Source organism: Phascolarctos cinereus, unplaced genomic scaffold (genome assembly GCF_003287225.1).
Source record: "Phascolarctos cinereus isolate Bilbo 61053 unplaced genomic scaffold, phaCin_HiC Scaffold_4;HRSCAF=312, whole genome shotgun sequence".
Lineage (NCBI taxonomy): Eukaryota > Metazoa > Chordata > Mammalia > Diprotodontia > Phascolarctidae > Phascolarctos > Phascolarctos cinereus.
In genome coordinates this window covers 499,124,463-499,136,192 of record NW_027555847.1, presented here as the reverse complement: position 1 = coordinate 499,136,192, position 11,730 = coordinate 499,124,463, and the positions used below count along the sequence as shown (strand labels likewise).

Below are 11,730 nucleotides of genomic sequence, written 5' to 3'. Positions count from 1 at the left end.
TATATTCATTTTTTGTTTTTATAATATGGTTTTGCCTATACTATTTATTTTGCTTTTATATCTTTATAGGACAGAAATTTTTTCCTGTTATAAATTTTTAAAAAATAAAAAAACATCATTTTCAAAATATATAATCTAGACAAGAGTACCAAATTTGGTAGGAAACTATAGCTTAAGTTATTCTTCTAACAAGGTATCAAAGGAATACGGTAATTTTTGTCACCACCAATTAAAAACTTTTACGAAATAGGACCGTTATAAAACAATTAAACCTTGCAAATGCACTAGTCTCCAGGAAGGAAGTCCTAGAGGAAATTCTGCTTATTAAAATTGCAATTTTAGTTTCCATTAAAAGGAGAATAAGACAACAGAAGATGGGTTGGCAAGACAAATTATTTCTTAATGTCAGTTGAGCTTACTTCAAATGAGATAACATATCTACACCAGGTTGGGTTCAGTACATTTTTGTCTCCTCGACTCATTTATCTAATTCAGTCATCTTGATTATAGCCTCATGGACTTCATTTTCTGAGAAAGAATTTTGTAACAAACAGCCTACACAACATGCTGATTACTGAACAGTTAATTCTAATTAACTTGGGCATGGCAAGAGAATTTTGATAAAGTCCTAGAATACAAATACAGTTTTGCTTTTACTGGACCAACTTACATAAAAAACCCACAGCAAAGTCTCTAGACGAGACAACAGAGTGAGAGAGAGCTAATTTAAAGAAACAAATGAGAAAATTAAAATCACAAATAATTTATTCTTCTGTTAGAGTTGATACAGTTTTAAATAGCAACGAAGTACACAGTGGTGGAAAATTGGCACAGAACCTACAAGCACTTCAATCACAATAATGCTGTTCATGCTTTATCTGTTCAAACCTTGATGTGCATTTCTTACTGACCAACTTAATAAAAGAAAAAAAAATTTCCTTTTAAAACAAATGAATTTAAATTCCTCCATTTGAGTACACTGTATGTTTTATTTCATTCAAATGCTATGGCATCACATACACTGAGTTCTCAGTAGAAGTGGAAAAGACAAATTCAGTAATAAAGATCATCCCCTTCCAAGGCATAGGCAACTGATAAAAATGGTGTTTTACCTTTAGGCTAATTGTGTTTTCAAATTATAAATGCAAAATTGTTGTTGAAAACTCATGAATGCATGGATTCCTACACAAATTGGTATTATCCTTGAATTTAGCTGAAATTATTAGGGATAGGGAGTTCTCAACTATTAGGTACCATGCTATTGAACAAGGTGCTGCTGCTATCTCACATGCAACATTTGTAGGCTTTAATGCATTTCACAACAAAACCTGATATACATATTTTACCATTAAATGTTTTCCTAAACATTACTTGGTCTCATATTAACCAATATGAAAATGGGACAAACACAAAAATGACCCCTTTCTAAAGATATTACTCTCAATTAAGAAAGTGAGAGAAGGGTAAAGTCTCCTATGCTAAATTACAAACCAATTACCCATCTAATGTTTAAAAAAAATTACTAAATCAAACTCTCCTTGATAACATTTACTGTATCCTCCTGCTTATTTCAAAGCAGGTAAAATTAATACTTTTGGTCTATTTGTTTGTTTTGTTATTGCTCTTAGGAAGGGATTAACATTTCATTTACACGAAGCTATTACCAAAGATTTCTCAGATCCAACCCAAAGTAGCTCTGTTATTGCCTCACATTTTAAACTGTATTATAAATGATCTTTACAAAAAGATTTCTCTCCACAAAACAAGGTAGCTTTTATAAAATGTATTCTTTTTACTCAAAACAGCATCACATTGTCCTTGATTATCTTACAGATAACAGGGAGTCAAATTTCCTACACAAGATCTGAACAGTGGACATATGGCGTGCTTTGTCTTCTCCCTCACCTTTATCTTTATGTTACACCATTTTGAGACCAACCCAATCAAGCATTTACCATGCTCGGATCCACATTAAGAGAGGGTTTCTGATCCTGCCCATAGCATAGTATACTGCCTTGCATATGAAATAAACATAATATACAAAATATTGCTGCTGTAAAAAGTGTGCATTTCCCTCTTCCCCTTACAAAAGAATCTGTGGAAAAGTATTAAATTCCCTTAACCTTCATAAACATACAAAGCTGTTCACACCTTTCAGTCTGTAACAGGCCATTTGAAACACAGTTCTAAAATCATTGCAAATTGGCTGTTGTATTTTCTGTCCAATGTTGCCATCTAGAGTAGAGATGTGAAATCAGAAGCTTTTTTTTTTGATACTATAGCCTTTTTACAACTAGCCCATAAAGACTGATTAATGAAAAACAGTCATTTATCCACAAGATTTTTCCAAAAACTAGATGGAATGAAATATTTTCTTCACAGGGAGGTGTCCACAGTGCTGAGGTGACAATATGGCTGCTAATAGATACTGGCTACTGGAATGTAAGTGCTTTTTTTCACTGCTGGTAATTTCCATATTGACCCTAAAAAATAAAATTTTAAACATAATTAGATAATAGGTTTGACCATTTCCTCTGTTGGAACAAAGAAGGAAAAGTGACAGCTCATTTTTAAAAGATTTATCCTACTAAAAATTAAAAACTGAACCTCAAAGAATCAAGATTTTTTTATCTTGAAGGGGCAGAATCACCTTGGAATTTCGTTTGAAAGTCTATTTGACTGAAAATTATTTTGAGAATTGTGAATATACAAGAAATTGTCAACTAAGCCAACCAAATAATTGTGAAGCTGTATTTTTAATCTACACTGTGATGTGCAGAATATATAGTGAGTCACCTCCTAATACTACTTAGTCTAAAAACTGTTGTATTACAATAATCCTAAAAGATTTCCAATTTCTAGAAGGATACAGAAAATATTACAGTAGTGATTACCTTCTACCTTATTGGTTTTAAAAGATAAAATGGAAATCATGTTGCAATAAGTAAACATTATTTTACTATGCATCACATTAAAACATATTTATGAAAATTTAAGTTCTAAATCTGTTTTACTCAGATAAAAATTTCTTACATATTCAGGACTAGATGCTAAAGTTTATTTTCTTTGCTAAACCACTGGAAATGCATAGGTAATAGGCTTATCTCCAGCCATGATAGTATATGTATATGAGTCATAAAGTAAGAAGTTTAGGATTTTTTTTTAAGGAAAATATCTAAAAACAATGAAAAGTCTTTCAAAGTTAACCAAAAAAGACTTGCCACTCTTTCAATGCCAACATTTTTAAACTCTTTCACAACTCATTCCCTAGGTAGGAGTACAAGTTAGGGAACAAGAAAATGAGAAAAAAGAAAAGACTAAATTTTAGAACTATTTAATTTTTCTAGGTTAATCTAAGTCATCTATAAAAGAGTTTAATGTTCAAATACAGCTTTTAACTATTTTCATCTGATACTTATCACTCTATGAACATGCATAACATATATACAATATATACATAATAATAATAAAATATGCAATTAAATAACATTAATATATGCAATTCTCAACTTAGGATAAACTGTATTCCAAAAGTTTGTTCTTAATTTGGGTGCTTGGAATTTGGAATAATTTCCCCCCAGAAACATTGTAATTTACAGTTCAGTTACCAGACTATTGGTCCAACAAATAGAATATATATAATACACAATGCAGGTGGCATTTTGTATGCTCCTAATGAAAATAAATTTTTAGAACAGGAAGGAACATAGACCTATTATAAAACACAAATCCACAGGTTAAGTTGACTAGGAAGAATTTTTAAAGAAACCAGTAAACAATAACTGTGAATAATAATGTTTTTTTAAATTACTCTGCATGCTGATTCCTGACAGGGGGATCAAGAAGATAATGAGTTAGATGATAAAAGGGTCTTAATAACTAGCATGGGAAGTTATCCCAGAAGTTCCGAAAGTTTTAGGTCATAAAAGTTAAGGAATGAAGGACCATAGGGGACTGAAAGAGAACACAATCAAAGCAAGTCAGTGTGGATCCCTGGCTTAGAGCGAGGATTCTAAGCTAGGGTAGACTACCAGGATAGCCTCAGGAAAAAGCAGACAAGCTGAAGGAAGGACATGAGAGGAAACAGGTCTGCCTGGCCCAGCAGCAGATACACAGACTGGCTATCCTGTTTTGATGGTATATACAACAAAGAATAAATGACACAAAGGTACAAAGGAGTGCAATCCAGGAAGAGGAGAATGTTGAGATTCTTGCATGTGGCTACTGTGACCCAGGGGGTAGACTCTTCTTCCCCCTCATCAAAGAAGTGAGGCACAAGGGCAGGGGAGAGAAGGAAAAGTGAAGAAAGAGGAAGGTTGAAGAAGACAGGAAAGAAAATTCCTATAATCAAGGGAAAGCACTGAGCACAGTGCCTGGCACACAGCAGGTGCTTACTAAATGTTTATGCGTTTATTGATTAACTGAAAGTGGAAGAGGGAGAAAGAAGATGAGAGGGAAGGAGTAGGCCTTCCCACAAACCACTGCCAAATCAACATCTTCAAGTTAATCAAATTCAAATCCTTGTTCAAAGTTTTGAATTTTCCCTTTTTCCAAGAAGTAAATGAGATGCCAAATCTTGTCAATTCTACATCCACATTTATTCACTCCTTTCCATTTTCATTGTAACCACACTACTTTTGGTCTTCATCTCTTCTTGTTTGGACTATTTTAAAAGCCTACTAATTAGATTTCCCAACCCCAATGCATACTACTACTTGAATAATCTTCTAAACCCACTATTCTGGTGGTGTTGCTCCTCTATTCAAAAAACATTCAGAGAAGAGATGTCAAACACAGAATACAGGGGGCCAACAAAACTCCTGAGTGCAGGCTGCAGCCTGGACCAGATTAAAATGTAGTTCCTATATGATTTTAATGTGTTGATATATTATTTAAAAAAGAAATGTAGAAACACGTAATTTTCTAAGTCAATATGTGACCCACAGAGATCCTTACCTATGGTTAAATGGGCCCCTGTTTCTTTGGTTCTGCCACGACCAACTGAGTCATTTCAGTCACGTCCAATTCTTTATGACCCTATTTAGGATTTTCTTGGCAAAGATACTGGAGTAATTTGTCATTTCCTTCTCCAGTTCATTTTACAGATGAGGAAACTGAGGCAAATAGGGTTACTTGCCCAAGGTCACACAAGTGTCTGAGGCTGGATTTGAACTCAGGTCCAGGCCCGACATTCTACACACGGCACCACCTGGTTGTTATATCTATATCTATTACTAATATTATGATCTTGGCATCAATGCCCTCCAAAATATTCTTCAAGCTACATTTCCAAATTTCCCTTACTAGTTCCTCTTCACTTTTTCAACATTTCTGCTTCCTGATCCCTGGGTCTAGCTCTTTTTTCCCTGACTCCATATCTATGCTCAAAACTTCCCCCATGACTAGAATGAACTCTATCCTCTTCATCCCACATCTATTGTGTGAAGTCCTTCCCTTTCTTCAGGGCACAATTCAAATGTCACTTTCTGCCTTCCATTACTCCCTAAGGTACAAATGATCATTTCCTCCTTAAGTCATTCTCAGGCAAATCTTGACCTTTCCCCTCAGTCCTTATCACTTCTTTCCATGAATTACAGGTCTCTATACACACCTCACTCTCTCCAACCCCCCCCCTTCCTTCCTTCCTTCTCTTTCTGTCTCTCTCTGTCTCTTACTATAAGCTCCTAAAGAGCAGGGTCTATGCCTTATTTGTACCTTCACACCCTAAATTCTACTATAGTACTATACCAATAATCACTAAATAAATAAGGGAGATAATATGGTAAACTAGAAGAAGCTGGTGCTGGAGTCAAGAGAAACCTAGGTTCAAATCCTGCCTCTGATGATTATTACCTGTGTGGGTAAGTCATTTAATTTCCCTAAGCCTCAGTTTTCTCATCCAAAAAAGGAAGGAGTTAAATTAGATGACCTCTGAGGCTCCTTCCAACTCTATACTGAAAAACATAAGAAATTTTTTTTTAATCATTGAAACCCATCAGATTCTTCTTCCTATGGGTAGAGTAATCTGAAGCATATAATCATTAAAGGTCAAAAAAAATGTACTGTAGAACTGAAATACTTTTGTATTTTAAGAAATGGAATATTATTGGGGCAGCTAGGTGGCGCAGTGGATACAGCACTGGCCCTGAAGTCAAGAGGACCTGAGTTCAAAGCCGGCCTCAGACCAAACACTTGACACTTACTAGCTGTGTGGCCTTGGGCAAGTCACTTAACCCCAACTGCCTAAGAACAAAACAGAACAAACAAAAAAAAATGAACAAAGAAATGGAATATTATTAACCTGAAAACATCAACATTCCTACAAAAAGAGATACATTCACTCTTAAAGGAATCTGGATGAATATCGCTATCTAGCCATGCTACCAAAAGCTGCTCTGATGACATCCTTAATATACTGAAAAATAGGGTGAGGTATAAGGAGTCAGATAGCTTAGTGGTTCCAGCTCCAACTCTTTTCACCTCCATGTGAGATAAGTCATTTAAACTTCAAGCCTGTTTCCTCATACATAAAATGGTGGTAAATTATTTTAATCATAGGTATGTTGTACCTTGTAGCATAAACTTACTATGTGATAAATGCCAAATTTTTACTATAATTTATAATCAAGCCCCTCGTTAACAGTGGGCATTCCAATCAGTATAATTTTCTTTAGCTAATTCTTATTATCAATTCCCTGAGCCAATTCCAAGAGAACAGGAAAGTTTAGGTGTTCCATTTAGAATCTTTGTTTTTCACTTGGGTTGTTAAAAATCACACTAAGATGTAAAAACACTTTATTCATTAATAAAAGGACTGTCTTTGTCAGCAACAGTCTAGTGTACAAAGAGGCATCAAGTCAATTCAAATCAGTAAGTATCTATCAAGGGCTTACTTTGCGCCAGGCACTGTGCTCAGTACTAGTAATGCAAACACAAAAATGACAACAGTTCCTGTCATCCAGAAGCATACATTCTGAGTTAGTTGGTCATCTATCAGCTTTTCCAACACCAGAGAAAAGAATTTATCTCCACTTAACCCTCCCCTACCCCCCATCCCCTCAAAAATACCTTAAGGATTTTTAAACCTGTAGCCCAGTATCCGCAAATACAAAAACACACTGGTTGTCCCATAGTGCCCAGCACTTAGCAAAGTGTCTTGGCACATAGTAGATGCTTAATAAATGTTTACTGAATGACTGAGTATAAAGAAAAGGCAAAAGAATATTGGCACCAGAAACCCCAGACTGAGTTATAATCAAATAACTTCTTTCTACAAGTTGTACCAGGGATCAGAACTTTTCCACTTTTCAACTCCTACCTTGGTAGTTGGATTATTGTACCTTCTCCAACTCTGAATAAGATATATTTTGAGGAGTGGCAACAATGGCCTTTTGAAGGTGCCATTGCAAAATCTTTCCTAAATAACCTTAGTTGTTAGTTTTTTATCTCTTCAAATTATCTTCTATTTACTGATCTATAGAACCACTGTATCTCCTCCTAGGAAAATGTAAGGCCAGGAGCACATATTTGATATTTTTGTCTTTGTATCCTTAATGTCTAGCTCAGTGCCTTGTACACAGCAGGCATTCAGGAAATGCTTTTTGAATTAAACTGAATTCATCTAAGAATTGTCCTTATTAGCTAGATCTTAAACATCTGAACAAAAAAATCTAAAAAAGATTAAGGTACCTTGGAAAAAAATAATTTTTCTACCTCTTTTACAGGATGAAGCAAAATTCTTTGTTTTTACCCTTCAGCCAACCAACTCCCATGCACTTCCATTCTGCCTAACTTAAAATCACAACTACGTAGGAGCTGAAGGTATTCCTCTAGTGCATCTAGTTTAATGCCCCATCCAAGCACCATTCATTTAAATCTACTCTAGTCCTCTAACAAGTCTCACGCCTCTGTAAAGACCAATGCAAGGTTTTTACATTCTGAATTCAGCTTCTCTGGCACCAATCTTCTGCCCTCTGCAATAGTTTCATTTCAGGTCACTTTTTCCCAGAACTAATTAATTTTAGACTTACATGTAGAGTCAGTGTAATAAAGAAAGGTGTTGGTATTAAAACAGATTGAATTTGAAGTCTGAGGCATTATATTACTACAAAGATTTGGAGTTAAGAAGCAATATAAGCGATAATAGAAAGATGAATGACTGGAGAATTAGATGAACTGATTATAGATGCTCTCTGACAGGTATTTGCTCCATACTATATAACTGGTGACTAAAGAAAAGCAGTCCACAATGCTTGGTGGCCCTCCTGTGTAAGATTTAATCGGAGAACAAGGAAAAGGGTCCACAAGATGAAGTATGGATGGTAGCAATCTGTTTCTTAGGAGAGAATACCCACCAGATCCAACTGCTACAGATACTACTCACTCAAGATCAATAGTTTTCATAGAAGCAGCATGAATTTTGAGCTAGAAGAGCCAACAGAAATCATCAACTCCTCATTTAAACTAAGGCCAAAGATGGTGACTTAATAAAAAAAAAAATCACACAGATAGAAAGTGGCAGAGCTATAACTTGAACTCAGGTCCTCTGAATTGAAATCCAATGCTCTTTCCACTGAATAAAGGAGCTCATTAGATAGATTATCTAGCTTCTTGCTTCTTTTCTTCCTACATAACTTGAGTTCATCTTACTTCTTATCAGTACCATCTACAAAGTACAAGAAGGGAAATAGAAAGATAAAATTCAAACCAATCAAGCTGTCTACTTAGAAAACTTTGGCAGATTGGGGTAAAATAGTTAACTACCAGTTAAAAAGCTATTCTTTCTGCCTGTTTCGATTATTCATGCTCTCCTTGGCTCTATTAGTGTTCACAAGTGGGAGAAGGAATGAAAAATGTCAGTAACTGAACCTTGCAAAGAAGGTATAATTCTGAATAGGATATACTAATTAAATACAAGTCTATTAAAATCAGTTTAAAAGTATGGACCAACTATGTGGTTTAAATTATAGTAAGTACTACGGGGGAAAGATATGATCGACTGATCATCTCTAAAGGGTACACTACCTTGCTGAGAAGGTAAGATTTATACATATAAAACAATTAGATAATAATGCAAGACAGTATATAACTACTCAAGTTCAAAAAAGGATGAGATTAATTAATATAATCTGCAATTATTTAGAAAGGCTACATGGAAGAGGTGGAATTTGAGCTAAGCCTCGAAAAATGAGTATTTCAGATAAACTTAGAGAAGATAAGATAGCATTCATTCTATATAGAAAGGGCAAAGGATAAGAATAGAGTGTGAAGGGTTCAGGGGAGTGGTAGGTACTAGAAAGAAGAACTGAATAACTGTACGTAAAATTAGATAACATATAAAAAGTGCTTTTTAAGCCCTAAAGAGCTAGATAATGTTTATTATTATTGTTGCTATTATTGCATATGACTTGTGGTAGACAGTTACAGGGAAGAGATGGACAACAGAATTAGAGTTAAAATAAAGCCAGATGATGATGGAGGGCTTACATATCATACTGAGCAATTTGGTCTATTATCCTGCAGGCTAAAGCTTTCCAACTAGTTGACAGTGCTCATTAATATCAATCAGGTAAACTGAGAACTAGTAGCTATCAACATGGCCTCCATTCCAATGACATATAAGCATTTCCAATAGGCAGATGGTACATGCGGGAAATTGTTGGCCACACTACCTTTCCCCACTACAAATCAGTTTGGAAGAGGGAAACAGGCTATGTCAGCAGAGTAACAATTTATAAATAATACTGTGTCCTGTCAATACCTCCCCTCCCAGAAAATGACATTTCTCAAAAAAAAAAAAAAGGCAGATAACTCTGGTTACAGGCAAATGGAAAGCCACTTCATATTACTCTCCAGGAAAGCAAAACGAAGAAAATAGTGTTTTAGGTAGATTAATTTTATGGCAATGTGTTAGATGTCCTGAAAGAGGGAGCCATTGGAGGAAGCTTTTTAAAAATTTTGGTGCAAGGTGACAACCTTCTAAATTAGGGTAATAGCACTGGAAATGTAGGCAAATAGATGCAACAGATATCATAAAGGAAGAACTGACAGGCTATGGTGACTAGAAAGAATATATATGTTACAATGAGGCTCTTACGTAATAGATTTTTCTTAATAACATATTAATAAGAACATTAGAGAGAAAATGGAGCCCTCAAAACTAAAAGCCAGTATTAATAAAAAGGAAAACAAAACAAAGAACTGAAATATAATCATAGTAACTTTACCTGGTCATATCCATAAGGCCTCTGCTGGGGTGGCTGTGGTGGTCCAGGCTGTGTCGGTCTGTACCCCCCATACTGCTGACCTTGTCCCTGTGGGTAGTTGGGATACTGAGGCCCTGGACCACTCTGTGACGGACCTGTAAGATTATTAAGAAAAAATACGGATTCATATCCCAAAACATAAAATATATGTAATCATAAAAGTCCTTTAGAACTAAAAGGTTCATATAGTAATAGAGAGGTGGCACAGCACAGTGAAAAGAACATCAGATTTGGGCTCAGAGGCTTGGGTCAGAATCCTGGTTGCTGCTCATTTCCCACATGATCTTAGACAAGTTACCTAGCTTCTCCTGCCTCATCTGTAAAATAAAGAGGTTGGAAGAGATGACTACAAGAGCACAAATGCAGGAATCAATTGGTTTCTAACTCACTTGGGCCCAAACAACACTATACAGGACACGTGTGTTTCTAAACTAGTTATGGTTCTTTGGCATCTTGTCTTACTCCTAAAGTGATAACATAAAAAAGGGGCTGCATTTACATTTTTAAATAAAGTTTACCAATTTTGAATCTGTGATGATGATGACGACGACGATGATGACGATGATGATGATGATAAGGACGACAAGAACAGAATCTAACATGTATATAATGTTTACTATGTGCCAGGCATCGTACTAAGCACTTTAAAATAATTATTTCATTTGATCCTCACAATAACCCTGAGAAGGAGGCACTGCTATTATCCCCATTTAATAGATGAGGAAACTGAGGTAAACAGAGGTGAAATGACTTGCACAAGATTATCATAAAGCTTTCTTTTGGTATTATTTACCTCTGAAGGAACACTTTGCCAAGTAATATAATTCAGTCAATGAAATTTCAAAAGCTATCTATTTTATTTCAGCAAACATAGACAGTTTTTTAAATTGTTGGTTTTTCTAGCTTATTTTTTACAGGACTTCAAAATATTCCTCCAGTTTTGTTAACAGGAAGCAGATTAACTACAAAATAGTAATATTACTCATACAATTTCAATAACCTAAAATATCCTGCTCCAGTGCAACTAGTATCTCACATCCCAAACTTTTATGACTGCCTTAACAAAATGGATAGCAGAAATAGATGGCTATAAAGTAATTAAGAACCATAATGACGGTCATACATTGTAGGAAGTAGCACTTTATTAAAAGACGTAATAAGCAAGAAGTAGGAGATGGAAGAGGAAACATACCATTACCAGTTTACAAAGCTGAAATACTCTCTGAACATATAAAATGGTAGAACTTACAGTTATATGATTTTAGAGGCACAACTGCAAAATATTAACTGAAAGAGCCATACCCTGTAGAATATTTTGCAATATGACATTCTAACAAAAAAAAAAGTTCTCAAAGAGTAGTAAGCTGTATGTATTAGATCCAGATGTGCCTTCAGAGTACTGTTGGGTATCACTATTTTAAATGCCTTATTTGACCATGAAAAAGAATATTTTGGCGTGAAAAAG

The 11,730-nt window shown here is 35.1% G+C and overlaps 1 protein-coding gene across 1 annotated transcript in view; it reads right to left on the bottom strand.

Annotated features, from left to right (window-relative positions):
- Nucleotides 1-747: 747 nt before the first annotated feature.
- Nucleotides 748-11,730, bottom strand: part of SS18 (SS18 subunit of BAF chromatin remodeling complex) — a 94,263-nt gene continuing 83,280 nt past the window's right edge. The window contains 2 exon segments of the mRNA XM_020968694.2: nt 748-2,483; nt 10,227-10,360. Of these exon segments, the coding sequence (XP_020824353.1) occupies nt 2,457-2,483; nt 10,227-10,360 (161 nt within the window). The 3' untranslated portion in view covers nt 748-2,456.